Consider the following 18,383-nt stretch of genomic DNA (forward strand, 5'->3'; position numbering starts at 1 on the left):
TGGGGCACATTCAAAACCTAAAAATCAGGAAAAAAGGCTTAAACTACTCAAAAGAGAAATGCAGTGAAGACCGTAAGTCTAATTTTAAACTGAAGTACACAAGTGACTTCTGTGTCTAAAGTTAGAACGTGTTCCAGTTAGCAAGTTAGAAATGCTAACTGTTGCTCTTTGTGATTCAGTAACAAGCTAACTGTTATTAGCAACATAAGATAACAGTTTATATTTCATTTATTCAAACATTAAAGAAACATGCTCACTGTCAGAGGTACAGGGATGTGTACCTAAAGACTTTACAAGACAAAAACCATCACGTGCAAATAAACAGTTCATTACAGTTCATCACTACATTTATAAATGTGGCGGCCATATTGGATTGAGCTCGGGTTGGTGACCAACTTTCTTCCCACTTAAATTTCTGGCCTTGGGAGACCTTCCTGTATATTTTTCCCAAATACAAGTTGGAAGTTTTTATTTCGGAGTAAAATTGAATGTGCAATAATCTGCATCCTTCAATCAAAGTGCCAGTGGTTAAAAACAACTGAAAGAGTCTTATTGGTGTTTTACTGTAGAATGTGTCAGAATGGTGGTACTTGAAAACCTCAGTTTTTACTGTGGTGGCACATCTTAGAATCACTGTTGTGTTGTAGAACATTTCTTTAAAAAACAGAAAAAGATATTAAACATTTTTCTGTTTTCTAAATTTGACAACCTGTTTCAGGTTGTATTCTAGACTTTTCAGGAGAAATTTAGCATGGAACAATCTTTGTCATGAAGCTGGTTGGGGATTGAACAGGTATTGATTTGAAATCCCAACCCACTCCTCTCTCATGTTTGGTATATTACCTATTCCTATTTTACATTCAGTTTATTTCCAGCGTCTGGCATTTACATTTGATGCTATTGTTTTTAACCTGCATGATGGACGTTTTTAATGCTGCAACCTGACAGGAACCACAGGACTCTCAACATTAACTTGTCTGTGCTTTCATCTTTTTGTGTTTTTATTATCCATCTATTTAATTTTTTAATTATAAATCCCTGAACAAATGACCAGATTTTGCTTTTAATTGGTAATAAACACTTCTTCTGGTTATCCGAGGCTTTCATTCTTCAGTTTCATTGTGTAAATTTAAACGATTAACACGCTGAGATCACTTATTACTTTGAGGTTCTTGCTCATTCTTGTTCGACCCAGATAAGTGAATCTTTGACCATGCCGACGTCATACGTACGCTGAGCGTTCTCGCTTCTGATTGGCTTAGAGGTTAACTCCTTTACGGCTGCTCGGAAAACACCTTGTTGCAGAAGGAACGAACATGGAGACAGCTGGAAAAGTAAGTATCTACAAATTATAACAGAAATGTCTTATATGCATTTTTCCTGCATGTAAGTAAATGCTTTAAAAGTGTTCCGGTATAATACGAGCTTTAGGTTTTGTGGCCTAATATGGAGATATTTCTGAACATGCGTTGAATGAATCGCAACAAAGAATCTGGGTCCCCTGATTGAACAGCTTTGGCAGCTCAGCTCCAGCTGCACCGCCTCTCTAGAGACTTCCAGCGTTGGTTCTGCGTCTTCCTTCAGGAAAATAATGCGATCAACACAAAGTTTAATGAATTTTCTTTTGGCGGAAAAAAATCATTGTTGTGCCGTTCATAGCAGAGTTTAAACAGAGACAGCAGCTTCAGCAGGAACATACAGGAACTTTGATAGAGTGACTGCACTGCGGAGCCTTTCTCATGCACAGCAAGGCAGCAGGTACTTTGTTCTTGTTGCAACACCTGCTGGATGCTGTAAAATTAATTAATTGGATTAATTGGAATGTATGTACCTGACTGTTGTGAAGTGCCCTGAGACAGTATGTGTTGTGAATTGGCGCTATATAAATAAAACTGAATTGAATTGAATTAAAATCCCCGTTTTCTGCAGGTGATCAAGTGCAAGGCTGCTGTTGCATGGGAAGCAGGAAAGCCTCTCTCCATTGAGGAGGTGGAGGTAGCCCCACCTAAGGCCCATGAAGTTCGCATTAAGGTGAGTTTTAACCTGATTTCAGGCATGGTAGCTACATTTCCAACAGACTATTCCACCTGAATGAGCATTCTGGTCTCCAGAACACTGATATTGGTTTTAATTGGAGTTCCTACATAGTCTTCAAGCCTAGAAATATATGAAAAACGTTAGTTTCCAGACTGTATTCTCTCGTCCAAATCATAAAAATAAAAAATCAGACTTTTACAGTGATTTATGTGTCGATCTTTGATTTGCTGCTCATCTAAAGTTTTCATCCAACACCATGGTTGTTCTCATTTTACAAGTTACTGATGGAAAAATAATACATGCATGATGCACACATTGAGAAATCAAAAAGGGCAAAGGTATTGCTTTTTGGAGGCACTGTTACTGGAAGGCAGAGTTTGTCATGCATGGAACTTGAAAAAAAAAATCATAGTTTGACAAACTTTTCATCCAAGCAGTCCTTTGTAATAGACGTTTTACTCACATGGATTTTGCAGAGTGGTGCAAACCCATTTAGAGAAATAGAAGAATAGAACAGGAAACGTTCGCCATCCGTTCAGTGGTCATTTAAAGTGGCATCAACAATCAAACATTCATTCATCAATCATTAGAATGTAAAAGTTATGGGAAGGATAACATCTAAATAATAAGATGTATATTTTGTAGTTCAAAAATAAATCCCATGTAAAGACACATAAAAAACCAACCAACATGGAGCTATGCCAGGATGCTCTTCATTGTCCTTAGTGGCATTTAACTCCATAGTCCATGAAGTTCTCACAAGCTAGCTGCTCCACCTGGGACTCCCCACCACCACCTCTGCTTTTCACACCGTTAGACTCGGCTCCAGCATCTCCTCTCCCAGTCTCACTTAAAATGGGTGTCCCTCAGGGCTCTGTAATTAGCTGTCTGCTTTTTACTCATTATAAACTCATTACTGCCTCAGCCCACCACAGCTGCATCTTTAAACATTTGCTGACGACATTCAGTAACAGTAACCAGTGTTGGACCACTTGTTGCTGAATATTAGACTACTTGCACAGACACCAGGCCTCCTGCTGCTTTCGGCCATTTTGTATCCAGGACATGGCGGCTGATATGACACGCCCCAAGTCTGACGTCACAAGACGCTATATAGGAAGGCGGACATTTTTAAAACTCGCTTTCCAGCTGGCAATCTTGACGGGGTTGCCACGCAACTGGAGCGTCCTTGGAAGTAAAAGAGATCCCACGCGGAGTCTTCATTTATTTCTCTCTCTCGTTGGCCAACGAACAATTCATAACTGAGGTTTCTGGACTAGGAAGGCCAGGAATTTCACTTTGCCGATCGAAGACGTGAGTTTAACACGTAACTAAAAACACGGAGTTCGAGGAAACGAACCGCCATTTTGTTTCACCCCTAGTCGACTGCTGATGGTCAGATCCTATTTTTTCCTTTTCGTCAAGAAGACCAAAGGACGGGACTGACCGCTCTCTTGGAGTGTAACTGCGCAACACTCAGCCCCCCCTTTTTCCTCCCACTCGCGGACCCAGAAGGAAACTTCACCAAGTAAAACCCATCTTTTATTTAATCTTTTATTTCTTTATTAGAAGGCCTGGGCAGGGTCAGAGGTTGTAGAAGCGATCAGAATCGCTGGTTAGGATCTCGTGTTCTGAATGATACGTGCATGTAACCTTGCTTATTGAAACTTTGATGTGTTATTTTGATATCGGGATCCGCCGCGTTCCTCGACCTGCTTGTGTTTTACTATCTGAGAGTCAACGCGGGTGCGTTGTAAGACTGGACTGTTAAACGACCTCATGGTAAAATTCTCCACCCCCACCCACTCGCCACCACACCACTTTTCATATTCTCATTTCCTTCTTCTGTTTTTGCCATAAACTGCTGGTTGATTCAATACATACCCACTGCCGTTTGTTGAATTGTGCTTAGTTAAATGTGTTACCCCTGTGTTTGTAGAACTTTGCATGTTAAGTAGGTGAAGATTAATAAATATTCACATAGATAAAGAGAGAGCGTTTTGTGTTCATTGTGTGCGAAAGTGATTCGTCAGTCAAAATAAGGTTAACGTTCCACACGTTTCAGCAGAAACGGTCGATTAAACAGTGACATCTCCGGCAATAGTTATTAATTATTACGGAGTATTTAACGGTTGTAATTGTCAAAGGCGTTGAGCCGCAATTACAACACCAGAAATATCTCTGGTCTCGATTCATAAATGAGGATTTTGGTTAGGAAGTTGATTTTGTCAGATTATGATTTGTAATTATAATTATTGATCAAGATTAATCAATCAATAATCATAACACACAACACCAGAGAAGTATTTTTATACCACATTTCTCAGTTTGCTGGTTAAGACTTTCACTTTAAAGCGATTATTCTTCTTTAGCAGTGTTTTTGTTGAACTTAAAATTATTAAAATGCAGTATTTTTCTTTTTTTTTTATGGTAACAAAATATTAACATATTTGTATTTTATCGGTTGCTATTCAAATATTACGGATGTGTGATTGTTATGCGTTAAATGAGTGAGCACTGCTCCAAATGTCAGTTAAATAATAAATAGTTCTACTTTATACTGTTTTTAAACTGTGCATCTTGGGCGGGACACACACACACTAGGACACACACCAGGCACTGAAGCTGAAAAACAATTATAAAGTTCTCCTAAGAAAACAAATCTTTCCTGCTGTAATCTTTTGTTCTGTGTTACAAAGTTTAATATTTGAATGTAATTTAAAAAGCTCAGAATGTGCTGAGTATAATTGCTGTGTACTTCCTAGATTCTTGCTACAGGGGTGTGTCACACTGATGCTTACACTCTGAGTGGCAGTGACCCTGAGGGACTTTTCCCTGTCATCCTCGGACATGAGGGTGCTGGAACTGTGGAGAGTGTTGGTGAGGGTGTCACTAAGTTCAAGCCAGGTAAGGAGCAGTGAATAACTATAAATATGTGTTGTTGTTGGTGTTTTTAATTCAGAATCATCTTCTCCTAGGTGACACCGTCATCCCTTTATATGTGCCTCAGTGTGGTGAATGCAAATTCTGCAAAAACCCCAAGACCAACCTCTGCCAGAAAATTAGGTGTTGTGACATTTAGAAACTTGCTCCTCTGCCAGCAACCAAGCTCTGTCATAAAAAAGAATGTCTCCTCATGCATCCATGATGTTTCTCCACCCTGCAGAATAACCCAGGGTCAAGGGCTGCTCCCTGACAAGACGTCACGCTTCACCTGCAAAGGAAAGCAAGTGTTCCACTTCATGGGGACCAGCACCTTCTCTGAGTTCACGGTGGTGGCTGACATCTCACTGGCCAAGGTTAATGAGAAAGCTCCGCTGGATAAAGTGTGCCTTCTTGGATGTGGTATTTCTACAGGTTATGGTGCTGCTCTGAACACTGCCAAGGTGAGCATTAAAGGTGGTTTATCATGACATGCAACCACCTTTCCAGAAGACGTAAAATAGGAAGAATATTTTATTATTATTACTATTATAGAGCATTTATAGGATACTCCAAGACGCATTGCAAACAAACACAGAAAGGAATAAAATACAAAATTTCAAAGAAAAATAAGTGCACTCTAACAAACTCTTGAAGGTTGCTGTAAAAACTTCCACATTTTCCTTGTTCAGATGTTTTCTTGCAAAAAGATAATTGTCACACAGTGACAAACCATAAATATAGACACAATTGTATTTATTGCAATCTGTAGAATAATGCCTGAGATTAGACTTTAAATGGTGTATTTATTATATCATTAAAATAAAAACTCTTAAGGGTAAAAAGAGCTAAAATCTATGCGTCTTTAGCTGATTAGTCTAAGCTGTTACTTTCCAAAGGGCCTTGTTAGCGACTGTGAAGGTTGTCAAGTGCCGGACCTCTGGCTGAACACAACTTCTCCAAGCTTGTGTTTCTTGATGAACTGTTAATATAGGTTTGATCATCGTCTTGCAACAGTACACATGACTGTATGATTGGCTAAAATTGATTAAAGTTCCTTGAGATGACGCTATATAAATGAACTGAAATTCAATTGAATTAAAATTGAAACTGCAATATTTTTTTCATGCAACATGAAAGTTTGAAGGGGTTTCAACACAAGATAATGGAAAAAAGTAGCAATCACATCAGAACGGTACTGTGTGTACAAAACTCTGAATGGAAATCAGTGGCACAGAAATTGCAGTAAGTACAATGATTGCTCTAATAAAAAAATGCTAAAGGGGGCAAAAACAAAGTAAAAAAAAAAAAAAGACTTGCCAAAAATTTGCCAAACTGAAATTCAGAAAAATATCGGGAGCCAAAACAATTCTTAAAACACGAGCAATATCTCATATTTTATTCTGATTCATATTGAAGTTTTTCCGAACACATCAGACTTTTTACAAACTGAGAATACAACAATAAAGACGTCGCCTTCAAAATAAAACACATTCTGAACACTTTATGTATATTTGATTCCTAGTTTTCATGCAGGCCTGGTTTGGCCCGTGGGTTGGAAATATCCAGATTGTTCTAGACTGTAGTCATGCATAAGGCGGAGAGCTAGATGGAAGCATTCAAACTATCATAGTGTGTTCTGCAAGACAATTGAGTTTATCTGTGGTGTAATACAAGATTTTACCAACATAACTGATCTTCCTGTTTGTAGAATTACTTTGAAAACCTTTAATTCTCCGAAATGTTTGCCATGTCTCCCAGGTTGAGCCTGGTTCTACATGTGCTGTATTCGGACTTGGAGCTGTCGGGTTGGCTGTCATTATGGGCTGCAAGGCTGCTGGAGCCACCAGAATCATCGGTGTGGACATCAACCCCGACAAGTTCGAGAAGGCCAAAGAGTTTGGAGCCACAGAAGTTGTGAACCCAAAGGACCACAGCAAGCCCATCCAGGAGGTTCTGGTGGAGATGACTGATGGTGGTGTGGACTACTCATTTGAGTGCATTGGAAATGTGCAAATCATGGTGAGAGGTTTTATTAGTTACACTGTACAGGTAGAGAAGTGTCTCTTTGGGAAGGGATGAAGTTGTGTAAAAGCAGCAACATATGACCTCTTCTCATCTCAGAGAGCTGCTCTGGAAGCATGTCACAAAGGTTGGGGTGAAAGTGTCATCATTGGTGTAGCTGGAGCAGGACAGGAAATCTCCACCAGACCATTCCAGCTGGTGACAGGCAGAGTGTGGAGAGGCACAGCGTTCGGAGGTTTGGAACTTAGGTGTCTTTTCTCAAAGTTGGTAATGGTGCTTTAGTCAGTAATCATCTCTCAACAAAGATGTTCTTCCTCCAGGCTGGAAGAGTGTGGAGAGTGTACCTAAACTGGTGGAAGATTACATGAATAAAAAGATGAAGGTGGATGAGTTTGTGACTCACACTCTTCCCTTTGAGGAGATCAATGAAGCCTTTGACCTCATGCATGCTGGAAAGAGGTAAAAACAATTAAATCATGCAGAGATCAGTTGGATCATTCCTCTGGTTTTAAATTTGAGAAACCTCTTTTAAGGCTTGTTTAGTTTCCTTAATGTGGTGGTTTGTTTACATCCTGACACTTTCTACCTTTTTTGTTTTGTGGATTGCAGCATCCGGAGCGTTCTGACCTTCTGATCTGCCTAAAACATCCGTCACATCCAGCCTTAAAGCAGCCTCCAACCATAGTTCCAGCATTTACTTCTCTGCACTTCCTTTGATACAAGACCCAGTGTTTAGAAGAAGCTCTTTAAAAGCAGAACATCTTTTTGAAACTCTGTTAATAAAACCTTATTAGAAAATCTTCAACTTGTTGCTTTTGGCTGATTTAACATTTGATGAGCATACCGGGCTTTGACTGCTGGTCTCACCCCAAACACAGGTTCTCCCCTCACACCGGTCAGCTGGTCATTTTCTTACTTGACAAAAAAAAGGTGTTCAGGAGTAAAAAATAAAAATAAAACCCTGGTGCAGCTATTTTTAAAGAGGAAAACATTTTGTAGAGAAAGATAATGTCTCACAAAAGCTTGAACATGATGCATGTGGCGCACCTGTATGTAGGAGCTGAGAATGCTTCATAAATGGTGGATCATTAAATGTAGCAATGATTATCTCCATCAAAAATCTCTTTTTAAATAAGTTGTATTTTTTGATCAGGCTCAAATGTTTTTGGACAGTAAAAACATGACATACAAGGTGAAATGTTTTTAACATGAACATTAATACACCAACATGGGCTGGTAGGCAACATGGGGTAAAACTACTTTGCTCAAAGGCACATCAACATGATGGGGGAGGAACATGAAACTGAAGCAGCAACTTTCAGATTGGAAGATGACGATTTTTCGCACAGAGACCCATCCTCCTCCTGGGAGTCGGAGCGATCTTGTCCACCTCTACTTCATAGAATGCAATCAGACATGAAATATTTATTCTCAGAGGCTATATTGATATTAAAATTTATACTGGATCTGGTCATGAATAGAATTATCTGATTAGTAATCAGACTTACATATTTTGTTGATTTAAAGAAAAGAAACATGAAATCTAGTTAAAGTGAAATGAAAGTTCAGAGGATAATCAGCTGATTATAGATCTAACGTTATCACTGTGTCTAGAAATTTAAAGGTAGGAAAGCCTTTATGGTTCTGCAGGTTCTGACATCAGAAAATCGGCCTAATCATAGAACGGACAGAAGAGTACCTGCTGCTGGGTCAGGAGGTCGCTGACTTTCTCCAAATCAACTTGGGTTTCTGCTCCTGGTCTCTGATCTGAAGGGATCTTCAGCTTTAGCCTCAACAGATGTTCTGTCTGTCCAGAGAGGTCTGGGATGCTGTTGGTTCTGGTTCGTACTCTGGAAGACTGGGTGGTATTTCTCTCTTAAATTCAGAGCTGAGTTGTAACCAATTAGGAAAAAATAAAAACATCTTGCAGGATAAGATGGGTTCTGGTTTATGAAGGCAAAACAAACAACGCTGGCTGAAAGATTAGACTGAAAACCCCAAAACATTATAGTGAATTAAGTGGATCAGTCTTGATAAATTCGACTTGATTTCTTTTATGGTACTGGTTCCGTGACTTAGCCATGATCAAGAAAATGCAGGTGCTGTAGGATCACACTTCAACTTCTTGGTTCTTTAAAATCTACAAACCGGGTCAGAAATTCCGTTAATTATAAAAAACATTTGCAGAAATCTGCAATATATCGCGTACTTCACTGGCTTTATCGTTTTAAAATATATTTCAAATAATCTAAACATGAAGCTTGATTTCTCTACATGAATAAGAACAAGGTGGTTCTGTTTCTGCCTTTTGGGTCAACTGTAACCTGTTTTGTAATCTAAGTGCGCATGCGTCGTCAACAGCTATTTTAACACGCCAAAAAGGCTCCATCTGATTCCAAGATGGCGACCGCTGTAATGGTGAGTCCCACACATCGCTGCTGTTAGCCGAAGCTCTCCGTGTGGCTCTAACTCACCTAAAGAGCATGTTTATCCACCGCTCAACACAGACACGGTGAAGGGAACGTTGGCGACGGTTCCGAGTAGGAAACAGAAGCTGAGGACGGGGTCCAAACTCTGACAGTTAGCTTCACACGAAGTTAGCGTCGCGGATGCAAACCGACGGTTTAATTGGAGCGGTTTGGGAAATTAGTGATTGTTGGACTTGTTTTCCGGTAACTCACGTCGAAGATCTCGTTTGATTCGGAAGACACATCAGGAATTTCTCCAGGTCGTTTAGAACAGTTGTTCTGAATCAAACTGTTGATGTTGGAATGAATGGGATCACGGACGCTGGAGCAAAACGTGGACGTCAGCCGTTTGTTCCGCAGATGGGTTGAAGCTCGGTTCTGACAAAGATTCTGCCGGATACATGAACGGTTCTGTACACGCAGAAACCCACGGGTTTCTTTAACCTTAAATGTGTGACAAAGTTCCCACGCAGTTTGAAAACTAGTTTTTATTATTTTCCAGGTGTGGAAAAGTATCTCAGTTCAGACTGTATTCCCTGTCCCAACATGTTTGTCCTTCCTGCTTCCCGTCCTTCCATCCATCATCTTTCTGTCATCGTCTAGTTATACATCTGGCGATTTGTCTGTTCTTCCATCTATCTGTTTGTCTCCTTACACTCACGGATTTTGCAGATTTCTTGTTAGAAGAATGACCTGTAGAAATATCGTAAACACAATCAATTTATTCTTCTAAAACGGGCAAAAATTGATTTTAATAACTGCGTTAACTGTGATTCTGGCAAAGTATGGAGTTCTGAGTTGGGTTTAGGAAACCTGATGAGATTAAAAACGTTCAATAAAATTTTTTTCATCAGTTGTCAAATGTTCCAAATATATGTGGACTGAAATGCTGGTAATGTCACAGGGTTGCAGAAATATTTCATACACTGTCATAGCATTAATGCAGTAATAAAAAGGAGAAATGGGTCAAAGGTCAAATGAAGTGGCTACAGATGCTTTGCATTAATCAGCCACACATCAGAAACACAAGCTGCTGTTTGTACTATTTTAAAAGTGTTTGATTCCTTCCAAACAGACAAGTTTACTTCCTGCTAATTCTGAGGACAGCTGTGAAAAAGCCCTTCAGAAGGTTGTGAGTCCTGAAGCTTACATCAAACATCCTTTACAAAACAGGCGAGTCATTTTCAGGTTTCTGTTTCCAAATAAGTTAAAAACAAAAGTTTTCTAAGGAGCTGTTAAGAGTTGCACTGACTTGTTAATTGTAAGGTCAGTTTCCTCAGATTGATCGGAAATGGAAGCTTAAACACCTAAACTGGAGGAAGGAGCATAAAGAGTCTGTTTGGATGCATGTTGCTGTAATCATTCACGGTTCTGAAAATAATTCAGATTTAAGCAGACAAGTCCCATTCTCCTCTGAGACTTGCACAGGAAAAGATTGTGTAGTTTGGAAACGTTGCATGCAGCTGAGCTTCTCCAAAACTCATCATCTTTTGTTTTTACAGGTGGGCTCTCTGGTTTTTCAAAAATGACAAAAGCAAAACATGGCAAGCGAACCTTCGGCTGATCTCTAAGTTTGACACTGTGGAAGACTTCTGGGCGTAAGTAGATAATTGATTCAGAGATTCATTCGCACTCTTTGGCCACGCAACATCAGATCAACGTATAATGTTTAAAAATTGAGTTTGGCAATGATATTAAATCTTGATGAAGACAAACCTGAAGCCGGTTCATATCAGCAGTAAATGGAAGTTCTAAACTGGATGTAACTGGTTGTAATCTGCAGGGGGCATCTTGAGGAATTTGGAATCTAATTTCAAATCTATTTTATTTCTCACTTAGGAGCTATGTTGACATGGAGGGTAAGAGTTGCTACAGAAACAGACTGTTTACTGAGCTTTAAGCATATTAATGGACAGATGAGCGGAAGGAAAGAATCATCAAAATGAACAGAAATGTTTGGAGTTTACCACTCTGTAATAAACCAATTTATTTGTTTCTTTTTAAGTCGAATTACTGAAATAAATGAGCTTTTTGATGCTATTTTAGTTAAAGTTGCATGTATGTTTGATCAGAATATCTTCTGTTTACAGATTATATAATCACATCCAGCTTTCCAGTAATCTAATGTCTGGGTGTGACTATTCACTGTTTAAGGTAAGTTTCACCATTTACACTTAATCACTATAATCTGTTTCTCACCATAAACATTTGTGCTGTTGACTGTAGTTTAAATCCATATGTGACGGTTAAATATGAAGAGTGTTTTCCAAACACTTCAGAGAGCCAGTATGTTAAAGGTGGTTTAACCCATTGAGTTTTATCAGTGGGAGTTGCTGGTTCCATGTCTGGACTGTTCTGGGTTTGTATTTGACCAAAGGACGGGATCGAACCCATGTGGGAGGATGAAAGGAATCGACGAGGTGGTCGCTGGCTGATAACTTTGTCCAAACAGCAACGGAAAATGGATCTGGACCGGTTCTGGTTGGAGACGGTATGCTAGGCTCTATTAAAACCACGTTTAGTTTTTCCTTCGTTAGGCTTAATTTGATCAATTAAATCTAGAACATACCAGCACAGAAATGTTTGAAGACAAAATATTTTTTAATACCTCCTTCCCTGTTATGTTGGGTCAGTACTATGATCACATCAGATACTAACTGCATTTTGTCTAAAATATCAAATCTGTTGCAAATAATAATCCGTTTTCGTGTTCGGCCTGCAGCTCTTGTGTCTCGTGGGTGAAGCATTTGATGACCACAGTGATGATGTTTGTGGTGCCGTCATTAACGTAAGAGCCAAAGGAGATAAAATCGCAATCTGGACGACAGACTTTGAAAACAAGGAGGCCATCACACACATAGGGTGAGCTGCTCAGACTGTAATTATTAACGGCACAGTTGTTTCACCTACGCATCAGATTCTCACTTTAACCTACATTAAAACATCCATAGTTTCTATGTGTTACCACACATTGAAATCACAAATGCATTATCTGATTACTGAGTATTAAAGTTACAAATGAAATCATTACAGTTTTAGGCCTTAAAAAGTGAAATAATCCCAGATCTCACAAGATCTTAAATGACCTTTGATTAGATTCTAAATTTGCACAAATCTTCATTCATCGCTCTTTCCATCTACACTTTTAAGTACCATTGAGAAATAATTTGACACTCCATTTCATGTGCTGCAGCTCGGGGTGAGAAATTAGGGCACTGTTATACTTCAACAAAACTGCAAATAGGGCTGAAAGAATTCATTGGATTAATCGTGATTAATCGATTACTGAAATAATCGTCAACTAATTTAGTAATGGAATAATCGTTATCTGGAGTATACAGAATTTATAATATGCCATCTGCTGAAAGAACAACCCACTCAGAGCAGTAATTAGGCCATAATTGTACAAAAAATACATATTTTGCGTTTAGGATGAAAATCATTTGTCTACAGGTCCTTCTCAAAATATTAGCATATTGTGATAAAGTTCATTATTTTCCATAATGTCATGATGAAAATTTAACATTCATATATTTTAGATTCATTGCACACTAACTGAAATATTTCAGGTATTTTATTGTCTTAATACGGATGATTTTGGCATACAGCTCATGAAAACCCAAAATTCCTATCTCATAAAATTAGCATATTTCATCCGACCAATAAAAGAAAAGTGTTTTTAATACAAAAAACGTCAACCTTCAAATAATCATGTACAGTTATGCACTCAATACTTGGTCGGGAATCCTTTTGCAGAAATGACTGCTTCAATGTGGCATGGCATGGAGGCAATCAGCCTGTGGCGCTGCTGAGGTCTTATGGAGGCCCAGGATGCTTCGATAGCGGCCTTTAGCTCATCCAGAGTGTTGGGTCTTGAGTCTCTCAACGTTCTCTTCACAATATCCCACAGATTCTCTATGGGGTTCAGGTCAGGAGAGTTGGCAGGCCAATTGAGCCCAGTGATACCATGGTCAGTAAACCATTTACCAGTGGTTTTGGCACTGTGAGCAGGTGCCAGGTCGTGCTGAAAAATGAAATCTTCATCTCCATAAAGCTTTTCAGCAGATGGAAGCATGAAGTGCTCCAAAATCTCCTGATAGCTAGCTGCATTGACCCTGCCCTTGATAAAACACAGTGGACCAACACCAGCAGCTGACACGGCACCCCAGACCATCACTGACTGTGGGTACTTGACACTGGACTTCTGACATTTTGGCATTTCCTTCTCCCCAGTCTTCCTCCAGACTCTGGCACCTTGATTTCTGAATGACATGCAGAATTTGCTTTCATCCGAAAAAAGTACTTTGGACCACTGAGCAACAGTCCAGTGCTGCTTCTCTGTAGCCCAGGTCAGGCGCTTCTGCCGCTGTTTCTGGTTCAAAAGTGGCTTGACCTGGGGAATGCGGCACCTGTAGTCCATTTCCTGCACACGCCTGTGCACGGTGGCTCTGGATGTTTCTACTCCAGACTCAGTCCACTGCTTCCGCAGGTCCCCCAAGGTCTGGAATCGGCCCTTCTCCACAATCTTCCTCAGGGTCCGGTCACCTCTTCTCGTTGTGCAGCGTTTTCTGCCACACCTTTTCCTTCCCACAGACTTCCCACTGAGGTGCCTTGATACAGCACTCTGGGAACAGCCTATTCGTTCAGAAATGTCTTTCTGTGTCTTACCCTCTTGCTTGAGGGTGTCAATAGTGGCCTTCTGGACAGCAGTCAGGTCGGCAGTCTTACCCATGATTGGGGTTTTGAGTGATGAACCAGGCTGGGAGTTTTAAAGGCCTCAGGAATCTTTTGCAGGTGTTTAGAGTTAACTCGTTGATTCAGATGATTAGGTTCATAGCTCGTTTAGAGACCCTTTTAATGATATGCTAATTTTATGAGATAGGAATTTTGGGTTTTCATGAGCTGTATGCCAAAATCATCCGTATTAAGACAATAAAAGACCTGAAATATTTCAGTTAGTGTGCAATGAATCTAAAATATATGAATGTTAAATTTTCATCATGACATTATGGAAAATAATAAACTTTATCACAATATGCTAATATTTTGAGAAGGACCTGTATAAATATGGTCTATCCAGAACTCCTCAGTGGCACCTGGTTTAAAGACTGTAAAAAATCTCCTATTAAGCACCATTAGTTGCATCTCTAAGTGAAACCGTCCTTCATGTCAGCCAGTAAGCTGCCCTGCTGAAGCATTTTTTAAAGCTGGACCTATTAGCCTCATAGTGGAACCCTAGAGGAAACAAAAATCAAAATGTTCTTGTTGGTCATTTAGTACCTGCTCCATTTGTCATGAAAAAGTTTAACAAGGTTGGGTTTGGAATCTGGGACTTCAGTGGCCTGAAACCCAACAAGAACAGCTGTTATGGAGCTTAGTTTGAACTGTTTGAGGCCTTCAAAGCTTCACGTTGTGTAAAAGAATCAGCTGCAGTTGATGGACTTCCTTTATTTCTTTAAGAACATTAAATATAAGTTCTCTGGTATTATAAGTATGTTACTTAGTTAACTTAAAGAACTTTTAGGAAACTTATAGAAACTGCTACTAAAATAACATTAGTTTTAATAATTCTAACATTTATTACACTTTAAATTCAGAGTTGAGCTAAAAACAGAATAACCATTTTCTAAGGTTAGTCAGTGTTTCATTATTTCTTCTTTTTCCACAGATTAATACATTTCTGCTGATTTATTATTTAGTCAGGATGGCTGCTCTGGTAGCCAGCTTGTATTTGGCTGCCTAACGGACATGCTGCTTAGATTTGGTATCTGTAGCTTTAACCCAATGTTGCCTAACAATAAGAAGGATGTTTTGGCTCATAAATGTTTCCAAACAGACCTTGAAAAGTTGGTTCATGCTTTTATTTCCTCTCAGTTGGACCGTTGTAACGCTTTGTATGTTGGTTTAGATCAAATCTGCATCGCTTACAAACTGAACAGAATGCAGCAGGCACTAGAAAACATGAACGCTTATCTACGCTTCTAGCTTCTCTCAGTTGGCTTCCTGTTGGATTTAGGATTGATTTTGAGATTTTATTGCTTGTTTTAAAAGATCTGGCCCAATCGTAGCTGTGTGATCTCCTGAGCATCCACACTGCAGTAAAAGCTCTTTGGTCGACCAACTAGTTTCTCTTAGATGTTCCTAGATCCTGGCTGGAGTTCAGAGGTGATCAGGCCTTTGCAGGTTCTGCCCCAAAGCTCTGGAACAGTTTACCGTTGAGACTTCTAGATTCTTTATTCCTTGGCATTTGATTCTATCAGAATTTGAGATTCTTTTAAAGCTGCTTTATAATGTATTTCGTTTTAACTTTTTAAAATATTTTTGTACTTCCTTGCTCTTATTATTGTTTTATCTGTTCATTCGACTGAATTATAAGACACTTTGGGCAACCTCTGTTGTTTTTATGTGCTATATAAATAAATTGACATTGACTTGAGAGCAGAGGGCCTTCTTTCAGCCAGCTTACAGGCAGTTCACAGCAGCAGGTGGGGGAGGGGCAGTGCTGCTTTCCTCTATGCTCCAAACAGCCAGAGAAAACGGCTCTCTGCTGCTTCTCTAACATGTCTTGAAAAATGCGTCAAACCAAAGGAACTGTGTGATGAAACCTTTCAGTGGTTTTAACACTGATGATGCTAACCGACCCACACTTATTTTTATTTTGGAACGTTGTACTCGGTTATTTTAACTTAGCTTTTATTCATTGGTTTTATTTACCTCTGATATAGAAACCATCATTTTGTTTCTGCCTCTTTGACTTGTGAGCGTATTTTGTGTAGGTCTGAAGGTCCTTGGAGACATGCTCTGGTTTCCATCTGAATAATATTCTTAACCCTGTGCCTGATGGCCCACTGTCCTTCATGTTTTAGATATGTGTGACATGCAGGACAGTGGGTTATGAGGGCCTAGTTAAAAACTGCTACGTTAGAGCTTTGGTGTCTAAACTCAGTCCTCAAGGGTCAATGTCCTGCATGTTTTAGGTCAGGGGTGCCCAAGTCCAGCCCTGGAGAGCTACTGTCCTACAGCATTTAGATGCATCCCTTCTCCAACACACCTGAATCCAAAAATTAGCTTGTTACCAGAGCTCCGCAGAGCCGAACCGCGTGCAGAGGAGGGAATTAATGTGTTGGCGCAGGGAAGCATCTAAAAGTTGCAGGACAGCAGCTCTCCAGAGCTGGACTTGGGCATGCTTGTTTTTAGATTGTTCTCCCTTTTCATCACAACTGAAACTAATGAATGGGTCATTTGCAGGTTTCTGCAGAACTGGATGCCTTGCTGAGGAGCTAATAATCATTAGAATCAGTTGCGTTGGAGCAGGGGAAACATCTGAAGCATTCAGGAACCAGGTCTCTGAGGACCTGAGTTGGACACCTCTGCATTAGTGTGATTATATTACATTTGTTTTTTTGTTTCAGTTTTCTGATGCTTTTGCAACATTGCTTCAGTAATCCTCAGTGATGTTCAGCCGTTTAAGTAGTATAACATTTAGTAGACTTTCAGTGTGCCTCAGCTCATCTGTGACTTCATCTTTGTGCTTCTAGGCGAGTGTACAAGGAGAGACTAGGCGTCCCACCAAAAGTGATAATTGGCTACCAGTCACATGCCGATACAGCCACAAAGAGCAGTTCCACCACCAAGAACAAGTTTGTTGCCTAAAGACCTCTGGATTCATCTGTTATTTGCATCACATTTTATGTCTTTTTCCATGATCTTCCTGACAAATTAATCCACTGGGAGGAAGAATGTTTTGTTTGTTTGCCCATTTAATGCCTGACCAAAGCTTCTGTTTGGGGAGAGAGTATGTGCAATTAAAAATGTAGCACCTCTTTGGACACTTTATTTTGCGGACTAAAGATATCAGTTTCTGGTGTATTAAAATTTGATTTAAATTTGTTAAATATTAAAGGGAAATATCAAAAAGCTTCCTGATTATGAATTAAAGCAGTCCAATGATTTAAAAGTTTACTAAAGTTAATTTGAGTTGACATTTTGCTTGGATCTAATAAAAATGATATCAAAATTAACAATAAAAAAATTTAGTTTAAATAAAATGTGGCTTTTTGGTATCGTTGGTCCATTTTAGGTAAATCGGCTCTTTCTATTGGCATTGAAGTTGCAGAAATGTTCTTTCTAAAAACCTCGTTCAGAAGCAAAGTGTTTAAATTAAGCCAGAATTCATTCAGAGAAATTAAATGTATTTATGCTTTAATTAATATCTACAGAAGTTGAGTCTTTGCATAGTTCAGCTGCAGAAAATATTCCTTCTAAACAACCACAAAGAAAAGTTTGCTGGAGCTTTTTCTCTAGAATTTCAAGCCGTTCATAGCTGAGCTGCTTCTACTCAGATGAATGTGAACATTTTCAGTTGTAGAGCAAAGACGTGTCCTGGAGAATCGATGTTTATTTAGATGAAGAAGAGACCATTTTCTTTAGTGCTTTTCTGACAGATTTAAAGGCCTATAATCTGCAGTGAACAACATAACATTTGTTTAAGGTAAAATGTTTTTTTTTTTTTTTACTAAATTGTGCCTTCGGTGTTTAAACCCTGTCTGCATCTTTTTATTTTACAGTGTATGTATAAAGGACCAATGTAAATAAATTGTACAGTGATGTGTTCTCTGATAAGAAATGGAAAGAAAACAATAAATATATATATTAAAGAATGAATGATGTTTTTGGACAGCAGTTTTGAAGATATCTAAAAACCTGAGTAGGAATATATGTAAATGATCCATCCTGGTTTCCATTTTGAAGTACTAAATTTTGCAGCTTAAATGAACCTTTCAGATGAACCGAGCCAACCCGGGAAACGGTTTTGTGTAGAGGTTCAGTCACTCGGAGATATCAGAAAGTACAACTGGAGCTTTCCTCTTTCCACCTTTTGTTACATTACAGAAGCAGCTTTGGGTTTGGTTTTACACAAAGTAGCCCATA

General features: G+C 39.2%; 2 protein-coding genes and 1 long non-coding RNA gene across 6 annotated transcripts; 2 read left to right on the plus strand and 1 right to left on the minus strand.

Moving 5' to 3' along the window:
- The first annotated feature begins 1,201 nt into the window (after nucleotides 1-1,201).
- On the plus strand, nucleotides 1,202-7,786 carry adh5 (alcohol dehydrogenase 5). The gene is made up of 9 exons (XM_047352623.1): nucleotides 1,202-1,334; nucleotides 1,930-2,031; nucleotides 4,803-4,944; nucleotides 5,016-5,103; nucleotides 5,204-5,423; nucleotides 6,721-6,981; nucleotides 7,084-7,219; nucleotides 7,305-7,443; nucleotides 7,594-7,786. Exons 1-9 carry the CDS (start codon nucleotides 1,317-1,319, stop codon nucleotides 7,616-7,618), a joined length of 1,131 nt encoding a protein of 376 aa, XP_047208579.1. The 5' UTR covers nucleotides 1,202-1,316; the 3' UTR covers nucleotides 7,619-7,786.
- A 41-nt stretch (nucleotides 7,787-7,827) lies between these two features.
- On the minus strand, nucleotides 7,828-9,954 carry LOC124859788. Of its 3 annotated transcripts, none has more exons than XR_007036187.1 (3): nucleotides 9,459-9,954; nucleotides 8,684-8,872; nucleotides 7,828-7,899 (listed from the first exon to the last, which is right to left on the minus strand). It is a non-coding gene; the product is annotated as an uncharacterized LOC124859788 (long non-coding RNA). The 3 variants fall into 3 exon arrangements; XR_007036188.1 differs by having other exon boundaries at nucleotides 7,855-7,895; XR_007036186.1 differs by lacking the exon at nucleotides 7,828-7,899 and adding an exon at nucleotides 7,913-8,376.
- On the plus strand, nucleotides 9,334-18,116 carry eif4ea (eukaryotic translation initiation factor 4ea). Of its 2 annotated transcripts, XR_007036185.1 has the most exons (8): nucleotides 9,334-9,402; nucleotides 10,528-10,625; nucleotides 10,955-11,050; nucleotides 11,543-11,606; nucleotides 11,830-11,943; nucleotides 12,175-12,314; nucleotides 16,701-16,832; nucleotides 16,991-18,116. XR_007036185.1 is itself a non-coding variant. In XM_047352624.1 (7 exons), the coding sequence occupies exons 1-7, from the start codon at nucleotides 9,385-9,387 to the stop codon at nucleotides 17,103-17,105; spliced, it is 645 nt and encodes a 214-aa protein (XP_047208580.1). In that variant the 5' UTR covers nucleotides 9,345-9,384; the 3' UTR covers nucleotides 17,106-18,116. The 2 variants fall into 2 exon arrangements, 1 of the variants encoding a protein (XP_047208580.1); XM_047352624.1 differs by lacking the exon at nucleotides 16,701-16,832 and having other exon boundaries at nucleotides 9,345-9,402.
- The last annotated feature ends 267 nt before the right edge of the window (nucleotides 18,117-18,383 follow it).

This window comes from Girardinichthys multiradiatus, chromosome 23 (genome assembly GCF_021462225.1).
Source record: "Girardinichthys multiradiatus isolate DD_20200921_A chromosome 23, DD_fGirMul_XY1, whole genome shotgun sequence".
Taxonomy (NCBI): Eukaryota; Metazoa; Chordata; class Actinopteri; order Cyprinodontiformes; family Goodeidae; genus Girardinichthys; species Girardinichthys multiradiatus.